The 19,590-nt window shown below is 57.1% G+C and overlaps 1 protein-coding gene across 1 annotated transcript in view; it reads right to left on the bottom strand.

The window, feature by feature from the left end:
- The window catches only part of LOC125449277 (girdin-like), a 68,032-nt gene that overhangs the window by 38,296 nt on the left and 10,146 nt on the right, over positions 1-19,590 (bottom strand). The window contains exons 5-9 of the mRNA XM_059641480.1: positions 15,353-15,411; positions 7,448-7,531; positions 6,016-6,156; positions 2,448-2,614; positions 1,899-1,980 (exon numbers count right to left, since the gene is read on the bottom strand). Coding sequence (XP_059497463.1) covers positions 1,899-1,980; positions 2,448-2,614; positions 6,016-6,156; positions 7,448-7,531; positions 15,353-15,411 — 533 coding nt within the window. The remainder of the gene's footprint in view (positions 1-1,898; positions 1,981-2,447; positions 2,615-6,015; positions 6,157-7,447; positions 7,532-15,352; positions 15,412-19,590) is intronic.

Below are 19,590 nucleotides of genomic sequence, written 5' to 3'. Positions count from 1 at the left end.
GTAACCAAGTTTGCTCAGCGCTAACCGAAAGACGACGGGGCTAATGATCGCCACAGATCCCTAACACTGGAATAAACATCAAAACCACATCGCCCACATCTCATTCGTACACTGTGACAGCTCATATCAATCTCCCTGTCCTGGGAGGGATTGGTAGGGACAGTGTAGAGGGAACTTTACTCTGTAACTAACCCTGTGCTGGCCCTGTCCTGGGGGAGTGTTTGATGGGGGACAGTGTAGAGAGAGCTTTACTTTCAGGTTAAAAGAGGGAGATTTACTCTGTATCTAATCCTGTGCTATCTTCCAGGATCAAATGGAGAATCAGCAGAATGGTTTACAATCTGTACAGCCGAATTGTGAATGTTGGACAGAGCTGATTTCGAGTTGGGTAGAAATTGCAGGGTGAATTCTGAGGGATTGCAATTTGAATTAAGTGTGAAATCAGCCTCTCAGTTGAAATATCGACGCAAGAACGAGGGGGAGACCAGTTGGGGACAGACTCTCAAATGAGTCAAAATATGGGTTCGCAACAAACAACTGCACCTCCCAGTCGCAAACCATTTCCACTCCCCCTCCCATTCTCTAGATGACATGTCCATCATGGACCTCCTGCACTGCCACAATGATGCCACCCGAAGGTTGCAGGAACAGCAACTCATATTCCGCCTGGGAACCCTGCAGCCCAATGGTATCAATGTGGACTTCACCAGCTTCAAAATCTCCCCTTGCCCCACCACATCCCAAAACCAGCCCAGTTCATCCCCTCCCCCCACTGCATCCCAAAACCAGCCCAGCTCTTCCCCTCCCACCACTGCATCCCAAAACCAGCCCAGCTCGTCCCCTCCCCCCACTGCATCCCAAAACCAGCCCAGCTCGTCCCCTCCCACCACTGCTTCCCAAAACCAGCCCAGCTCATCCCCGCCTCCCTAACCTGTTCTTCCTCTCACCTATCCCTTCCTCCCACCTCAAGCTGCACCTCCATTTCCCACCTACTAACCTCATCCTGCCCCCTTGACCTGTCCGTCCTCCCCGTACTGACCTATCCCCTCCCCACCCATACTCTCCTCTCCATCTATCTTCTCCTCTATCCACCTTCAGTCTGCCTCCCCCTCTCTCCCTATTTATTTCAGAACCCTCTCCCCATCCCCCTTTTTCTGATGAAGGGTCTAGGCCCGAAACGTCAGCTTTTGTGCTCCTGAGATGCTGCTTGGCCTGCTGTGTTCATCCAGCCCCACACTTTGTTATCTCGGATTCACCAGCATCTGCAATTCCCATTATCACTGATCACAATATGGATGCTGGTTAATGAGGTGTTTAAAATAGTAACTGGGGTTCGGTTGTAGAGAGACAGAACTGTAGAACAGAGGAGCAGCTACAAATTTAGTTTGGGATTTGTAGAGTCCAGACCTAGTCTCCATGTTATATATTTAAGAAAAGGATGTTGAAGAGAAGGTCGAAATGATCTGTTAGAGCCGTCAGGAAAGAGTGAACAAGCTAGAGATCTTTTCTCTCGAACAGAGAAGGCTGAGTTAATGGAAATGTAACAGGACCCTCTGATTGGATGGACATAGAGATGTTTCCACCAGCAGGAAGAGACACGTCTACAAGGTCCATCAGTATCAGACAGTAACTAATCCAGGACAAATATCCTTCCCCAGAGAGCTGGGAGGACTGTGGGGCTCACTCCCCCCAGGAAGGGGAAAGGAGCTTAAGGCAGTGTGTGCTTGTGGGAAGCTGGATAAACACACGAGGGAGATAGGGATAAGGGAAGAGGGTGATGGGAGGAGGTGACGGGGTGGGAGGGGCCTCGGTTGGTACAGCAAGAGCCTAGCACAGAGTGGAAGGGCCGAGTGGCCTGCCGCTGCCCTGTCGATGTAGCGAGACCCCGAGCACTGTACCTGTTTCTGGAGCTGTCTGCAATCCTGCTGCAGCTCGTCTAGCTCCTGTTTGCAGTCCTCCAGCTCTTCACTCTTCTCCTGCCTGGGGGTACATCGCACATGGTCTCTCAGAGTCCCACACAACAGACCAGCACCCTCCCCCAGACTCACTCACACTCCCTCCCTTCCTCACATCCCACCCTCCCTCCTTCCCTCCCTCCTCTCCTCACTCACTCACTCCCTCCCTCACTCCCTCCCTCCCTCCTTCCCTCCCTCACTCACTCACACTCCCTCCCTCCTTCACTCCCTCCTCTCCTCACTCACTCCCTCCTTCACTCACTCCCTCCCTCACTCCCTCCCTCACTCCCTCCCTCACTCACTCCTTCCGTCCCTCACTCACTCCGTCCCTTACTCACTCCCTCCCTCACTCACTCACTCCATCCCTCACTCACTCCCTCTGTCCCTCACTCCCGCCGTCCCTCACTCTCTCAGTCCCTCACTCCTTCCCTCCCTCACTCCCTCCCTCCCACACTCTCCCTCCCTCCGTCCCCCAGCCCCTGTAACACTCACAGCTCCTGCCGAACTCGCCGTAGTTTGGATTTTGAGTCAGCCAATTGGACAGTTAGGTGTTGCCGGGTCTCCCCAGATCGGTGATACATCCCTTCCTCACAATTCCCTGCTCCTGATCCGTGGTGTAACTGGCAAAGCTCGCGTTCCTGGAGCAGCTCCGTGATTTTCTGTGGGAGACAGGAAACCGTGGGTGAGTGGTGCAGTCCGCATGGCTGGACCCCAAGCGGGGTCAAGTGGGATCATTCAAGGTCAACAGAGGTTAAGCAGGGTCAAAGAAGGTGAAAATAAGGCCAAATGAGATCAACGGGGCTCATTGAAGGTCATGTGGGGTCAACTGAGGTCAACGAATATCAACCAGGGTCATGTCAGGATAAAATAGTCAACAAGAGTTCGCCAACTTTAACCCATCATCAACCAGGGACATCCAAGATCAAGCAGGGTCAACGAACATTAACTGGGGTCAGGTGGGGTCAAGAGATAATGGGAACTGCAGATGCTGGAGAATCCAAGATAATAAAATGTGAGGCTGGATGAACACAGCAGGCCCAGCAGCATCTCAGGAGCACAAAAGCTGATGTTTCGGGCCTAGACCCTTCATCAGAGAGCCTCTCTGATGAAGGGTCTAGGCCCGAAACGTCAGCTTTTGTGCTCCTGAGATGCTGCTTGGCCTGCTGTGTTCATCCAGCCTCACATTTTATTATCAAGTGGGGTCAAGCTTTGGTTTTTATTGGGACAAAAAAGGAGAAATGGGAAGGATGACAGAGGCAAATCAGAGACTGGGAGTCAGGAACGGTGACGGGGAGGTGAGGAGGGAGTATAGGAGACAGACTAGGACAGAATGAAAGTCTGAGAGAAAGGTAGACGCAGAGGGAGGGAAAGAGACTAAGAGAGAGAGAGAGAGAGACTGTGACTGAGGCAGAGACGGAGATGGAGAAAGGCAGAGAGAGGGAGAGTCAGAGTGAGAAAAGGGAGGAAGAAAGGCCTGTGAAGTGAGGATGTTGGAACAGGGACTTAATGGGGAAGGAAGGAAATTATTTGAAGTTGGTGTCTCAGGTAGACAGGGCAGTTAAGTAGGCATCGGCACGCTTGCCTTCAACGCTGAAACCTTTGAGTATAGGAGCTGGGATGCCATGTTGAGGTTGTACAGAACATTAGCGAGACTTCTTCAGGTCCAGTTCTGGTCTCCCTGTCATAGAAAGGATTTCATTCATCTCGACAGGGTTCAGAAAAGATTTGCCAAGGTGTTACTGGGCTATTTCAATAGGGTGTACATGGTTGAGGGGTGACATTATAGAGGTTTATAAAATCATGAGGGGCATTGACAGGGTGAATAGACAAGATCTTTTCCCCCCAGGGTGGGGGGAGTCCAAAACCAGATGGAGTAGGTTTAAGGTGAGAGGGGAAAGCTGCGAAAGGGACCTGAAGGTGCAATTTTTTTACACAGAGGGTGGTCCGCGCGAGGAATGAGCTTCCAGAGGAAGTGGTGGGTGGGGGTACAGTTACAGCGTTTAAAAAGCATTTGGATAAGTGCATGAACAGGGAAAGGTTTGGAGGGATATGGGCCAGGAGCAGGCATTTGGGACTGGTTCAGTTTGGGAAACATGGTTGGCATGGTCTGGTTGGGCCGAAGGGCCTGTTTCTGTCCTGGTCTTGTCTGTTCACTGATACCTTCTGTGATATGAAGGCCCGAGTGGATAGGGGAGGTGATGGCCCAGTGATATTTTCACTCGACTATTTATTCAGAGACCCAGGTTCAAATCTAGGAAACTCTATTTGTTGTTGAGGGCCGAGGGGAGCCCATCGAAGGAAACTGCCATCCTTACCTGGTCGGGGCCTACACGTGACTCCAGGCCCACAGCAACGTCATTGACTCTAAACTGCCCTTAGCGCAATGAGGGATGGGGCAATATGTGCTGGGCTTGGTGCCTGACACCCACATCCAGTAAATGGCAGCGAATAAAAATCATTTCTCCCTCCCCTCCCCTCCCCTCCCCTCCCCACCATCCAAAGGTTCTGTGTCCCTGGTAATGATCAGTGAGGGTGTGGCTACAGCAGTGTCCTGCTGTCTCTCCCTCCCAGCCTGCGGCTCTTCTCCTGCTAATTTGGGTGGACCCGAGTCCACGAAGAAGGAACCAGGCAGTTTCGAAAGGGGAACTGAGGCCAGGAAGGGCTCCAATTCATCACAATGTGGAGGTGGTGGGGGGGAGGGGGGGGGGGCACAGGGGGACAGGGGGAGGGGGCCGCGGGGGTCAAGCGCTGACTTGGAGAGTGGGGGATTGGGTCTGTACAGTGGGGACATGACATTTACACAGCACCGATACAGGCTAACGTCTCCACAATACAGGGATAGGGAGAGGGTGGAAGGGCTGGAGGGGGATACAGGGATAGGGAGGGGGTGTAGGGGATGGAGGGGGTTACAGAGATAGGGAGAGGGTGTAGGGGTTGGAGGAGGTGACAGGGATAGGGAGGGGGTGTAGGGGATGGAGGGGGTTACAGAGATAGGGAGGGGGTGTGGGGATGGAGGAGGTGACAGGGATAGGGAGTGGGGTGTAGGGACTGGAGGAGGTGACAGAGAAAGGGAGCGGTGTAGGGGATGGAGGGGGTTACAGTGATAGGGATGGGGTGTAGGGGATGGAGGGGGTGACAGAGATAGGGAGGGGTGTAGGGGCTGGAGGGGGTTACAGGGATAGGGAGGGGATGGAGTGGACGGGAGGGGGTGACAGAGATAGGGAAGAGTGTAGGGGTTGGAGGGGTATAGGGGCTGGAAGGGGTGACAGCGATAGGGAGGGGTGTAGGGGATGGAGGAGGTGACAGAGGTAGGGAGGGGTGTAGGGACTGGAGGAGGTGACAGAGGTAGGGAGCGGTGTAGGGGATGGAGGGGGTTACAGAGATAGGGATGGGGTGTAGGGGATGGAGGGGGTGACAGAGATAGGGAGGGGTGTAGGGGCTGGAGGGGGTTACAGGGATAGGGAGGGGATGGAGTGGACGGGAGGGGGTGACAGAGATAGGGAAGAGTGTAGGGGTTGGAGGGGTATAGGGGCTGGAAGGGGTGACAGTGATAGGGAGGGGTGTAGGGGCTGGAAGGAGGTACAGAGACAGGGAGGGGTGTAGGGGCTGGAGGGGTGCAGGGGGCTGGGGGGGTGACAGAGATAGGGAGGTTGTGTAGGGGCCAGAGGGGGTGACAGAGATAGGGAGGGGGTATAGGGGCCGGAGAGGGTGACAGAGACAGGGACGGGTGTAGGGGCTGGAGGGGGTGACAGAGACAGGGAGGGGTGTAGGGGCTGGAGGGGGTGACAGAGACAGGGAGGGGTGTAGGGGCTGGAGGGGTGCAGCGGCCCAGAGGGGGTGACAGAGACAGGGAGGAGTGAAGGGGCTGGAGGGAGTGACAGAGATAGGGAGGAGTGAAGGGGCTGAAGGGGGTGACAGAGATAGGGATGAGTGAAGGGGCTGGAGGGAGTGACAGAGATAGGGAGGAGTGAAGGGGCCGAAGGGGGTGACAGAGATAGGGAGGAGTGAAGGGGCTGGAGGGAGTGACAGAGATAGGGAAGGGGTGTAGACACTGTATTACCTCCATATTCTCATCCCTCTGATTGACGAGGTCCTTTAGATGCTGGGCCATGTTTCCGAACAGGAGGTGCAGTTCCTCCAGTGAGCTGGAGGATAGGTCTATGCAGTGAACTGCCACCATGTTCTGCTGGTTCTGGGTTATCTGAAAATGAATTGGAATGTTTGATCCAATGAGAGTCATCAAACAGCTGCCACTCTGTCTATCATATCGCTGTGGACTGGACCGTCCCCTCCAGTCGCACCCCGTATTGATCCTGCAAACACAGGAAGATGGATGTGGTTGTTGGAGATCAGCTCCAGGACATCTCTGCAGGAGTTCCTCTGGGTCATGTCCTCAGCCCAACCATCTTCAGCTGCTTCATCTATGACCTTCCCTCCATCATAAGGTCAGAAATGGGGATGTTCGCTGATTTGATCGCACAATGTTCAGCACCATTCGTGACTCCTCAGATACTGAAGCAGTCCAATGCAAGAAGATTTGGACAATGACAAATGGTAAGTGACATTCACGCCACACAGATGCCACGCTCTGACCGTCACCAACAAGAGACAATCTAACCACCACCCCTTGACATTCAATGGTGTTCCTATCACTGAATCCCCGGCTATCCACATCCTGGGGGTTACCATTGATCAGAAACTCAGCTGGACTCACCGCATTAATGCAGGGGCCGTAAGAGAAGGTCAGAGGCTGGGAATCCTGTAGCGAGTAACTCCCCTCCTGACTCCCCCCAAAGCCTGTCCAACCATCGACAAGGCACAGTCAGGACTGTGAGGGAACACCCCCCACTTGCCCCTGGCTGGGGGCAGCCCCAACAACACTCAAGAAGCTTAACACCATCCAGGACAAAGCGACCCCCACTTGATTGGCACCACATCCACAAACATCCCACTCCCCCCACCCACCGAAGCTCAGTCGCAGCAGTGTGTACCATCTACAAGATGCTCTGCAGAAACTCACCAAAGATCCTCAGGCAGCACCTTCCAAACCCACCACCCACTTCCATCTGGAGGGGCAAGGGGCAGCAGGAACATGGGAACACCACCCCCCTGCACATTCCCCTCCAAGCCCCTCACCATCCTGGCTTGGAAATAGACCACAGTTCCTTCAGAGTCGCTGGGTCAAACTCCCTCCCTCAGGGACATTGTGGGTCAACACACAGCACATGGACTGCAGTGGTTCAAGAAGGCGGCTCCCCACCACCTTCTCAAGGGGGCAATTAGGGACAAGGCAAGAACTTTTGGCTCGCATCCCATGAGTGGGTGAAAACAACAGAAGGTTTCATGAAGAAATGATCCGATTCTCATTTGGAAGCTTCAGTTGATCCAGCTTGCAACACGCTCTGAGGTGATGGGTGTGTTCCCAAGTAAAGCCCCTGGCCCTGGATCTCCCACTGAGGACAAATACCCCGTGACATTCCAGGCCCGCTCACCTCCTGGATGTGATTGGCCACCGACGCCTGTGTGTCCAAGTCAAGCGTCTGGATTCGTCCGATAAATTCTTCCTTAAACTCGCACTGTGACAGAGATCAAGAGGTTTCAGAAGAGAGAATGGAGTCTGTCTGTGTGTTACCCCCATTCCTCACACCAGTGTCCCGCACCCCCTCACTGCCTCCCAAACCTGACACTCAGAGGGTCCTGCTGACCAGCACTCGGGAGTAGGCCCGTTACCGACCCCCCAACTGGAAATGGCCCAGCTTTGAGAAGATTATGTGGACCAACGCTGTTATATCCTTTGGCTTCAGATAAGGGAAAGCACAGCGACTATGAGCACGGAGCGCAGTCTGGATGCTACTCAGTCTGGTGGACTATCAGGGAGGAGATCGCTTGGCCCAGTCTGTGAGCAGTGGGATTGGGGGTGGGGGGTGCAGGGTCAGTATAAGATTATTTGCATTTTTGAACTCGGTTGGAGATAGAATTTGCGACCCGTCCCTCAGAGGCAACAACAGACTGTTGCTCCCTCAGCCGTTCTTTGTAAATCTTCTCAGCAAAAAAAAGTCGAAAACCCACCAGCAGTCATCGTCAGCACTGAGGGGGGGATTCAGTTGAACCTACTCCACCATCAGAAGCAAAAGGAATTAGGCGAGTGCAACAATTTCAGGAGAAAAGCCCAGTGCCAGCAGTTTGTGTGTGTGTCTGTGTGCATTTGTGTCTGTACGTCCATGTTTGTGTGTGTGTGAGTTTGTGTGTCTCTGTATATGTCTGTGTCTGGGTCTGCGTGTCTGAGAGTTTGTGTGTGTGTGTGTGTGTGTACGCCTGTGTCTGAGTTTGTGTGTGTGTGTCTCTGTATATGCCTGTGTCTGAGTTTGCGTGCGTGCATGTGTGTGTGTGTGTGTGTGTGTCTGTATATGCCTGTGTCTGAGTTTGCGTGCGTGTGTGTGTGTGTGTGTGTGTGTGTCTCTGTATATGCCTGTGTCTGAGTTTGCATGTGTGTGTGTGTGTGTGTGTGATTGTCTCTGTATATGCCTGTGTCTGAGTTTGCGTGTGTGTGTGTGTGTGTCTCTGTATATGCCTGTGTCTGAGTTTGCGTGTGTGTGTGTGTGTGTGTGTGTGTGTGTGTGTGTGTGTGTGTGTGTGCGCGCGCGCGCGCGTGTGTTTTGTAAAACCTTACAGTTGCACAATCCAACTGCTTCCACAGGATACAGGGTAGGGCATTTCGGACTGAGATCAGGAGAAATTTCTTCACCCAGAGAGTGGGGATCCTGCAGGATTCTCTGCCGCAGAAGGTGGTCGGGACTGAAACATTGAATGTTTCCAAGAAGGAGTTAGATACAGCTCTTTGGAAGGGATGAACGAATATGGGATAGAAAGCAGGAACAAGGGACTGAGCGGTAGGATCAGCCATGATCTTACTGAATGGCCAACCTATTTTTGACAATTAACTGAGAAGGAGGGTAATGGTTAATCTGTGTGAGGGCCAGACTTGGGAGGAGAAGCTTTTGGGTACATGTTCAGATTTATTGGGCTGTGCAGATTCCTGAAGGCTTTTAGTACAGCGTGTGAGGCTGTCTCGACAGTTTGCATTGCAGAATGGGAACTGAAACACACAAACACACGCTCTGCTTTATTGAAGGGCAGGAGGAGGACACAAGCTCTTTGTAAAACTCTGTTCATAAGACACGTGGGGACTGGAAGGAGGAAGCTGTGCAAGGCCGACTGACGAGAGAGACAGCATGAGGAACCAGCTTTACTGGAATGCAACCCACACCGAGATTATGTATCGCAGAGGTCTTACCCTCGCTAAATTCCCCACTATCAGTGCCCTGGGGGTTACCATTGACCAGAAACTCAACTGGACTCGCCACATTAACACTGAGGCTACATGAGCAGGCCAGAGGCTGGGAATCATCCCAGTGACCTCCTGAGTCCCCCCCAAAGCTTGTCCCACCATCAACTAGGCACAAGTCAGGAGTGGGAGGGAATACTCCCCACCTGCCCCTAGGTGAGGGCAGCCCCAACAACACTGAAGAAGCTTGACCCCATCCAGGGCAAAGCAGCTCCCACCCCCACCCCCAATTGGCACCACATCCACAAACATCCCACTCCCTCCCCCCACCGACGCTCAGTCGCAGCAGTGTGTACCGTCTACAAGATGCTCTGCAGAAATTCACCAAAGATCCTCAGGCAGCACCTTCCAAACACATGACCCACTTCCATCCAGAAGGACAAGGGGCAGCAGGAACATGGGAACATCACCCCCTGCACAATCCCCTCCGAGCCCCTCACCGTCCCAACTTGGAAATAGATCGCCGTTTCTTCACTGGGTCAAAATCCTGGAATTCCCTCCCTAAAGGGCATCGGTGGGTCACCCCACAGCACATGGACTGCAGCGGTTCAAGGCGGCAGCTTCTCCCCAACCTTCTCAAGGGGCAACTAGGGACGGGACAATAAATGCTGGTCACTGCCAGAGATGCCACAAATGAATTAAAAAAAACCATCAGGATAGACTGAGCAGGGAGGGGTGTTTTCCCTGGAAAATGAGGAAGTTGAAGGAGTGAGTTTAGGAAGTAGTAGGCCATTCAGTAAGATCCTGGCTGATATTCTCCCTCGCTATCCCCCAGCAACTTGTCCCCTGAGTTTTGCTGATCACAAATCCTGCCATCTTGCCCCCTGATGGTGTTTTCTTCAAAAGGGGGAATCGATGGAGAGTCGATCTCCTCATGAGGTTGGGGGAGCAAGACCAGAGACAAGGGGGGCCATCGATATGAGGTAGTCTGGAATAAATTCCATCAGAAGAACCGCCTCTCTTGGCGAGGGGAGATCGAGGTGGGTGCTGTCAATGGGGTTGAGGTGGGGGCGTTGCGGGGAATTGAAGGAGATGATGATGGAGTGAGAGGAGATACAGAGAGAGAAATGAATGGAGGAACAGGAAGCTGTTGGTGGGGGGAGAAGGGTGAGTAATTGAGGACCAGATGGCCTACGTTCGGCACTGGCAATTCTCACAGTCTTGCCCACCCCAGGGGGTAAATGGGGAGGGTCCTTATTGTATTTATCACCCGTCCCTAGTCGACCCTCACTAAGGCCCATTCAGAAAGTCAACCACAGGCCTGGAGTCCATGTAGGCCAGACCAGGGTAAAGATGGTAGATTTCAACCCCAAAAAGGAGCATTAATGACCCAGATGAGGTTTATTTTGATTTTTACAAACTTGTTATTCCGGAACGTTACCATATTTAAATTCTACCAGTCACCCCGGTCGGATTTGACCTCGTGTCTGCTGAACGTGAACAAGGGCCTCAGGATGACGAGGCCAGAGACCCGAACACAGCCCCCCTCTAAACTCACTCCTGACTGACTGAAACTGCTCACGACTTGTCATCGCTTCCGTTTTGACATCTCAGCTCTGCTGCTGAAAAAACGTGCTGCACCATGAGAGAGGGTGCGTTTCCCCACATCACAACGCCTGTGCCAATATCACAAACATTATTCAATTTCTGTCAAACGGGGCTATGAGTAGAAAACAAAAATATTCACTGTCGAAAGGAGTGGGATTGGACTGGGTGGGATATTAAAGGGAGCGGGGAGTGAGGGGGAGAGTGGGATTAGACTGGGTGGGATATTAAAGGGAGCGGGGAGTGAGGGGGGAGAGTGGGATTAGACTGGGTGGGATATTAAAGGGAGCAGGGAGTGAGGGGGGAGAGTGGGATTAGACTGGGTGGGATATTAAAGGGAGCGGGGAGTGAGGGGGGAGAGTGGGATTAGACTGGGTGGGATATTAAGGGGAGCCGGGAGTGAGGGGGAGAGTGGGATTAGACTGGGTGGGATATTAAAGGGAGCAGGGAGTGAGGGGGGAGAGTGGGATTAGACTGGGTGGGATATTAAAGGCAGCAGGGAGTGAGGGGGGAGAGTGGGATTAGACTGGGTGGGATATTAAAGGGAGGAGGGAGTGAGTGGGATTAGACTGGGTGGGATATTAAAGGGAGCGGGGAGTGAGGGGGGAGAGTGGGATTAGACTGGGTGGGATATTAAAGGGAGCGGGCAGAGAGGGCGGAGAGTGGGATTAGACTGGGTGGGATATTAAAGGGAACAGGGATTGAGGGCGGAGAGTGGGATTAGACTGGGTGGGATATTAAAGGGAGCGGGCAGTGAGGGCGGAGAGTGGGATTAGACTGGCTGGGATATTAAAGGGAGCAGGGAGTGGGGGGAGAGTGTGATTAGACTGGGTGGGATATTAAAGGGAGCGGGGAGTGAGGGGGGAGAGTGGGATTAGGCTGGGTGGGATATTAAAGGGAGTGGGGAGCGAGGGGGGAGAGTGGGATTAGACTGGGTGGGGTATTGAAGGGAGCGGGGAGCGAGGGGGGAGAGTGGGATTAGACTGGGTGGGATATTAAAGGGAGCGGGGAGTGAGGGGGAGAGTGGGATTAGACTGGGTGGGATATTAAAGGGAGTGAGGAGTGAGGGGGGACAGTGGGATTAGACTGGGTGGGATATTAAAGGGAGCGGGGAGTGAGGGCGGAGAGTGGGATTAGACTGGGTGGGATATTAAAGGGAGCGGGCAGTGAAGGCGGAGAGTGGGATTAGACTGGGTGGGATATTAAAGGGAGCAGGGAGTGAGGGGGGAGAGTGGGATTAGACTGGGTGGGATATTAAAGGGAGCAGGGAGTGAGGGCGGAGAGTGGGATTAGACTGGGTGGGATATTAAAGGGAGTGGGCAGTGAGGGCGGAGAGTGGGATTAGACTGGGTGGGATATTAAAGGGGGCAGGGAGTGAGGGGAAGAGTGGGATTAGACTGGGTGGGATATTAAAGGGAGCGGGGAGTGAGGGGGGAGAGTGGGATTAGACTGGGTGGGATATTAAAGGGAGCAGGGAGTGAGGGGGGAGAGTGGGATTAGACTGGGTTGGACATTAAAGGGAGCGGGGAGTGAGGGGGGAGAGTGGGATTGGTCTAGGTGGGATATTAAAGGGAGCGGGGAGTGAGGGGGGAGAGTGGGATTGGTCTGGGTGGGATATTAAAGGGAGCGGGGAGTGAGGGGGGAGAGTGGGATTAGACTGGGTGGGATATTAAAGGGAGCGGGGAGTGAGGGAGGAGAGTGGGATTGGTCTGGGTGGGATATTAAAGGGAGCGGGGAGCGAGGGGGAGAGTGGGATTAGACTGGGTGGGATATTAAAGGGAGTGGGGAGTGAGTGGGGAGAGTGGGATTAGACTGGGTGGGATATTAAAGGGAGCGGGGAGTGAGGGGGAGAGTGGGATTAGACTGGGTGGGATATTAAAGGGACCGGGGAGCGAGGGGGAGAGTGGGATTAGACTGGTTGGGATATTAAAGGGAGCAGGGAGTGAGGGGGGAGAGTGGGATTAGACTGGTTGGGATATTAAAGGGAGCGGGGAGTGAGGGGGGAGAGTGGGATTAGACTGGGTGGGATATTAAAGGGAGCGGGGAGTGAGGGGGGAGAGTGGGATTAGACTGGGTGGGACATTAAAGGGAGCGGGGAGTGAGGGGGGAGAGTGGGATTGGTCTGGGTGGGATATTAAAGGGAGCGGGGAGTGAGGGGGGAGAGTGGGATTGGTCTGGGTGGGATATTAAAGGGAGCGGGGAGTGAGGGGGGAGAGTGGGATTAGACTGGGTGGGATATTAAAGGGAGTGGGGAGTGAGGGGGGAGAGTGGGATTGGTCTGGGTGGGATATTAAAGAGAGCGGGGAGCGAGGGGGAGAGTGGGATTAGACTGGGTGGGATATTAAAGGGAGTGGGGAGTGAGTGGGGAGAGTGGGATTAGACTGGGTGGGATATTAAAGGGAGTGGGGAGTGAGGGGGGAGAGTGGGATTAGACTGGGTGGGATATTAAAGGGAGCGGGGAGTGAGGGGGAGAGTGGGATTAGACTGGGTGGGATATTAAAGGGAGCGGGGAGCGAGGGGGAGAGTGGGATTAGACTGGTTGGGATATTAAAGGGAGCGGGGAGTGAGGGGGGAGAGTGGGATTAGACTGGTTGGGATATTAAAGGGAGCGGGGAGTGAGGGGGGAGAGTGGGATTAGACTGGTTGGGATATTAAAGGGAGCGGGGAGTGAGGGGGGAGAGTGGGATTAGACTGGGTGGGATATTAAAGGGAGCGGGGAGTGAGGGGGAGAGTGGGATTAGACTGGGTGGGATATTAAAGGGAGTGGGGAGTGAGTGGGGAGAGTGGGATTAGACTGGGTGGGATATTAAAGGGAGTGGGGAGTGAGGGGGGAGAGTGGGATTAGACTGGGTGGGATATTAAAGGGAGCGGGGAGTGAGGGCGGAGAGTGGGATTAGACTGGGTGGGATATTAAAGGGAGCGGGGAGCGAGGGGGAGAGTGGGATTAGACTGGTTGGGATATTAAAGGGAGCGGGGAGTGAGGGCGGAGAGTGGGATTAGACTGGTTGGGATATTAAAGGGAGCGGGGAGTGAGGGGGGAGAGTGGGATTAGACTGGGTGGGATATTAAAGGGAGCGGGGAGTGAGGGGGGAGAGTGGGATTAGACTGGGTGGGATATTAAAGGGAGCGGGGAGTGAGGGGGGAGAGTAGGATTAGATTGGGTGGGATATTAAAGGGAGCGGGGAGTGAGGGGGGGAGAGTGGGATTAGACTGGGTGGGATATTAAAGGGAGCGGGGAGTGAGGGGGGAGAGTGGGATTAGACGGGGTGGGATATTAAAGGGAGCGGGGAGTGAGGGCGGAGAGTGGGATTAGACGGGGTGGGATATTAAAGGGAGCGGGGAGTGAGGGGGGAGAGTGGGATTAGACTGGGTGGGATATTAAAGGGAGCGGGGAGTGAGGGGGGGAGTGGGATTAGACTGGGTGGGATATTAAAGGGAGCGGGGAGTGAGGGTAAGAGTGAGTAAGTGTGAGTGTGAGCCCGAGGGTATAAGGGTAGAATTGCGTGAGTGAAGATGAGTGAATAGGAGAGTGAGGGAGTGAGAATGAGAGAGTTGAGTGAGGGTGAGGTTTTAAGGGTGAATATAATGGAGTGGGTGAGGGTGAGTGAGTGACTGAGGGAGTGATTGAGGGAGTGGGTGAGGGAGTGAGAGTGGGTGAGGGTGAGGGCGAGGGTGAGGGTGAGGGAGTTAATGAGGGTGAGGGTGAGGGAGTTGGTGAGGGTGAATGTGAGGGTGAGGGTGAGAGTGAGGGTGTGGATGAGGGTGAGGGGGGTTTAGGGTGAGGGTTGGGGGTGAGGGTGAGGGGCGTGAGGGTGAGGGTGTGGTCGAGGGTGTGGGTGAGGGAGTAAGTGAGGGTGAGGGTGAGGGTGAGGGTGGGGGGTTTAGGGTGAGGGTGAGGGTGAGGGGGTTTAGGGTGAGGGCGAGGGTGAGGGGGTTTAGTGTGAGTGAAAGGGGGGTGAGGGGGAGGGCGGGGGGGTGAAGAGGGGTGGGTGAGGGTTTAAGGGTGAGGGTGGGGGGTGAGGGGGGTTTAGGGTGTGGGTGTGTGGGTGTTTAGGGTGAGGGTGGGGGGTGGAGCGGTTTAGGGTGTGGGTGGGGGGTGAGGGTGAGAGTGTGGGTGAGGGTGAGGAGTGTGAGTGGGGTGTTTAGGGCGAGGGTCGGGGGGCGTAAGGGTGAAGGTGGTGGTGTTGGGGGTTTTAGGGTGAGGGTGGGGGGTGAGGGTGAGGGTGGGGGTTTGGGGGTGTGAGGGAGAGGGTTGGGGGGGGTGAGGGTGGGGTGTGAGCGGCTGAGGATGAGGTTGGCGGTGTTTAGCGTGAGGGTGGGGGTGTGAGGGTGGGGCTGTGGGGGTGTGAGGGTGAGGGTGGGGGTGAGGGTGACGGTAGGGGGGTGGGAGTGAGGGTGGGTGTTGAGGGTGAGGGTGACGGTGGGGGAGGGTGGTGAGGGTGGGGGTGTGGGGGTGTGAGGGTGAGGGTGGGGGGGTGGGGTTGTGGGTGGGGGCTGGTGCACCTACCTGAACTGCGCAGCCCAGGAGCAGCATCAGCAGTTTTTCTAACTCTCGCATCGCCTGGTCTGAAACACAGAAAAAATGTCTCCATGGGCCAGGCACAGAGCGACGGCGGTGGCGGGGGGGCGCGGGGGGGGGCGGTGGGGGAGTGGGATGAAGGTGTTGTGTTGGGGTGGGATGGAGGGGAGAGAGAGAGAGGGGTGGTGTGGGGGTGGGATGGAGGGAATGGAGAGGAGGGGTGTGTGAGGGTGGGATGGAGGGAATGGAGAGAGAGAGGGGGTGGGTGGGGGTGGAATAGTGGGAATGGACGGGGGTGTGGGGCTGGGATGGAGGGGAGAGAGGGGGGGGTGTGGGGCGGGATGGAGGGGAGAGAGAGAGAGTGGGTGAGGGTGGGATGGAGGGAATGGAGAGGGGGCGCTGGGGCTGGGATGGAGGGGGACAGAGTGAAAGGGGGGTGGGGTGGGATGGGGGGAGAGAGAGATGGGTGGGGTAGGATGGAGGACAGAGAGAGAGAGCGAGAGAAAGGGGGTGCGGGTGGGTTGGAGGACAGAGGGAGGCGGTGTGGAGCTGAGATGGAGGGGGTGGAGAAAGAGAGCCGGGGGTGGGATGGAGAGAGGGTGGGTGGGGGTGGGACGGAGAGGAGAGAGAGAGATGGTTGGTGGGGGTGGGATAGAGGGGGTAGGGAGGGGGGGTTGGGTTGGGGGTTAGTGGAGAGGAGAGCGGGTGGTGGGGGTCCAATGGAGGATAGAGAGAGACGGGGGAGAGAGAGGTGGGGGGGTCGGGCTGGGGTGCGGTGGGATGGAGGACAGAGAGAGAGGTGGTGTGGGGGTGACAGAAGGAGAGAGACATGGCAGGAGGGAGGGGATGTGGGGAGTGACAGAGAGGGCAATGCAGAGAGAGGGAGGGGGAGAGATAGAGACAAACACAGAGATTGAGAGAGAGAGAGACGGGGAGAGAAAGAGTGAGAGGGGGAGAGAGAGAGACAGAGAGAGAGAAGGATGGAGAGATGGGGAGAGAAAGAGTGAGAGGGGGAGAGAGAGAGACAGAGAGAGAGAAGGATGGAGAGATGGGGAGAGAAAGAGTGAGAGGGGGAGAGAGAGAGACAGAGAGAGAGAAGGATGGAGAGATGGGGAGAGAAAGAGTGAGAGGGGGAGAGAGATAGACAGAGAGAGAGAAGGATAGAGAGATGGGGAGAGAAAGAGTGAGAGGGGGAGAGAGAGAGAGAGAGAGTGACAGATAGAGACACAGAGAGAGAGGGAAAGTGACGGACAGGGAAAGTGAGGTGCAGAGAGACAGAGAAAGACACAGGGAGAGGAAGACAGAGAGAGATAGAGAGAGAGAGACGTGGGGGAAAGAAGATAGAGAAACAGAGATGCAGGGAGAGGGGGTGCAGAGAGAGAGAGAGAGACAGGAAGAGAGTGAGGGGGCGGTGCAGGGAGAGGGGGTGCAGAGGGAGACAGTGAGGGGGCGGTGGAAGGGAGAGGGGGTGCAGACGGAGACAGGGAGGGGGCGGTGGAAGGGAGAGGGGGTGCAGAGGGAGACAGTGAGGGGGTGGTACAGGGAGAGGGGGTGCAAACGGAGACAGGGAGGGGGCGGTGGAAGGGAGAGGGGGTGCAGAGGGAGACAGTGAGGGGGTGGTACAGAGAGAGGGGGTGCAGACGGAGACAGTGAGGGGGCGGTGGAAGGGAGAGGGGGTGCAGACGGAGAGAGTGAGGGGGCGGTGGAAGGGAGAGGGGGTGCAGACGGAGACAGTGAGGCGGCGGTGGAAGGGAGAGGGGGTGCAGAGGGAGACAGTGAGGGGGCGGTGGAAGGGAGAGGGGGTGCAGACGGAGACAGTGAGGGGGCGGTGGAAGGGAGAGGGGGTGCAGACGGAGACAGTGAGGGGGCGGTGGAAGGGAGAGGGGGTGCAGACGGAGACAGTGAGGGGGCGGTGGAAGGGAGAGGGGGTGCAGACGGAGACAGTGAGGGGGCGGTGGAAGGGAGAGGGGGTGCAGACGGAGACAGTGAGGGGGCGATGGAAGGGAGAGGGGGTGCAGAGGGAGGCAGTGAGGGGGCGGTGGAAGGGAGAGGGGGTGCAGACGGAGACAGTGAGGGGGCGGTGGAAGGGAGAGGGGGTGCAGACGGAGACAGTGAGGGGGCGGTGGAAGGGAGAGGGGGTGCAGACGGAGACAGTGAGGGGGCGGTGGAAGGGAGAGGGGGTGCAGACGGAGACAGTGAGGGGGCGGTGGAAGGGAGAGGGGGTGCAGACGGAGACAGGGAGGGGGCGGTGGAAGGGAGAGGGGGTGCAGAGGGAGACAGGGAGGGGGCGGTGGAAGGGAGAGGGGGTGCAGAGGGAGACAGTGAGGGGGCGGTGGAAGGGAGAGGGGGTGCAGACGGAGACAGTGAGGGGGCGGTGGAAGGGAGAGGGGGTGCAGAGGGAGACAGGGAGGGGGCGGTGGAAGGGAGAGGGGGTGCAGAGGGAGACAGGGAGGGGGCGGTGGAAGGGAGAGGGGGTGCAGACGGAGACAGTGAGGGGGCGGTGGAAGGGAGAGGGGGTGCAGAGGGAGACAGGGAGGGGGCGGTGGAAGGGAGAGGGGGTGCAGAGGGAGACAGGGAGGGGGCGGTGGAAGGGAGAGGGGGTGCAGACGGAGACAGTGAGGGGGCGGTGGAAGGGAGAGGGGGTGCAGAGGGAGACAGGGAGGGGGCGGTGGAAGGGAGAGGGGGTGCAGAGGGAGACAGGGAGGGGGCGGTGGAAGGGAGAGGGGGTGCAGAGGGAGACAGGGAGGGGGCAGTGGAAGGGAGAGGGGGTGCAGACGGAGACAGGGAGGGGGCGGTGGAAGGGAGAGGGGGTGCAGACGGAGACAGGGAGGGGGCGGTGGAAGGGAGAGGGGGTGCAGAGGGAGACAGGGAGGGGGCGGTGGAAGGGAGAGGGGGTGCAGAGGGAGACAGGGAGGGGGCGGTGGAAGGGAGAGGGGGTGCAGAGGGAGACAGTGAGGGGGCGGTGGAAGGGAGAGGGGGTGCAGACGGAGACAGTGAGGGGGCGGTGGAAGGGAGAGGGGGTGCAGACGGAGAGAGTGAGGGGGCGGTGGAAGGGAGAGGGGGTGCAGAGGGAGACAGGGAGGGGGCGGTGGAAGGGAGAGGGGGTGCAGAGGGAGACAGGGAGGGGGCGGTGGAAGGGAGAGGGGGTGCAGAGGGAGACAGGGAGGGGGCGGTGGAAGGGAGAGGGGGTGCAGAGGGAGACAGGGAGGGGGCGGTGGAAGGGAGAGGGGGTGCAGAGGGAAGACAGTGAGGGGGCGGTGGAAGGGAGAGGGGTTGCAGACAGAGACAGGGAGGGGGCGGTGGAAGGGAGAGGGGGTGCAGAGGGAGACAGGGAGGGGGCGGTGGAAGGGAGAGGGGGTGCAGACGGGGGCGGTGAGGGGGCGGTGGAAGGGAGAGGGGGTGCAGACGGAGACAGTGAGGGGGCGGTAGAAGGGAGAGGGGGTGCAGACGGAGACAGTGAGGGGGCGGTGGAAGGGAGAGGGGGTGCAGACGGAGACAGTGAGGGGGCGGTAGAAGGGAGAGGGGGTGCAGGGGGAGACAGTGAGGGGGCGGTGGAAGGGAGAGGGGGTGCAGACGGAGACAGTGAGGGGGCGGTAGAAGGGAGAGGGGGTGCAGACGGAGACAGTGAGGGGGCGGTGGAAGGGAGAGGGGGTGCAGACGGAGACAGTGAGGGGGCGGTGGAAGGGAGAGGGGGTGCAGACGGAGACAGTGAGGGGGCGGTGGAAGGGAGAGGGGGTGCAGACGGAGACAGTGAGGGGGCGGTGGAAGGGAGAGGGGGTGCAGACGGAGACAGTGAGGGGGCGGTGGAAGGGAGAGGGGGTGCAGACGGAGACAGTGAGGGGGCGGTGGAAGGGAGAGGGGGTGCAGACGGAGACAGTGAGGGGGCGGTGGAAGGGAGAGGGGGTGCAGACGGAGACAGGGAGGGGGCGGTGGAAGGGAGAGGGGGTGCAGAGGGAGACAGGGAGGGGGCGGTGGAAGGGAGAGGGGGTGCAGAGGGAGACAGGGAGGGGGCGGTGGAAGGGAGAGGGGGTGCAGACGGAGACAGGGAGGGGGCGGTGGAAGGGAGAGGGGGTGCAGACGGAGACAGGGAGGGGGCGGTGGAAGGGAGAGGGGGTGCAGAGGGAGACAGGGAGGGGGCGGTGGAAGGGAGAGGGGGTGCAGAGGGAGACAGGGAGGGGGCGGTGGAAGGGAGAGGGGGTGCAGAGGGAGACAGGGAGGGGGCGGTG

Source organism: Stegostoma tigrinum, chromosome 42 (genome assembly GCF_030684315.1).
Source record: "Stegostoma tigrinum isolate sSteTig4 chromosome 42, sSteTig4.hap1, whole genome shotgun sequence".
NCBI lineage: Eukaryota > Metazoa > Chordata > Chondrichthyes > Orectolobiformes > Stegostomatidae > Stegostoma > Stegostoma tigrinum.
This window is presented reverse-complemented; position numbering and strand designations above follow the sequence as displayed.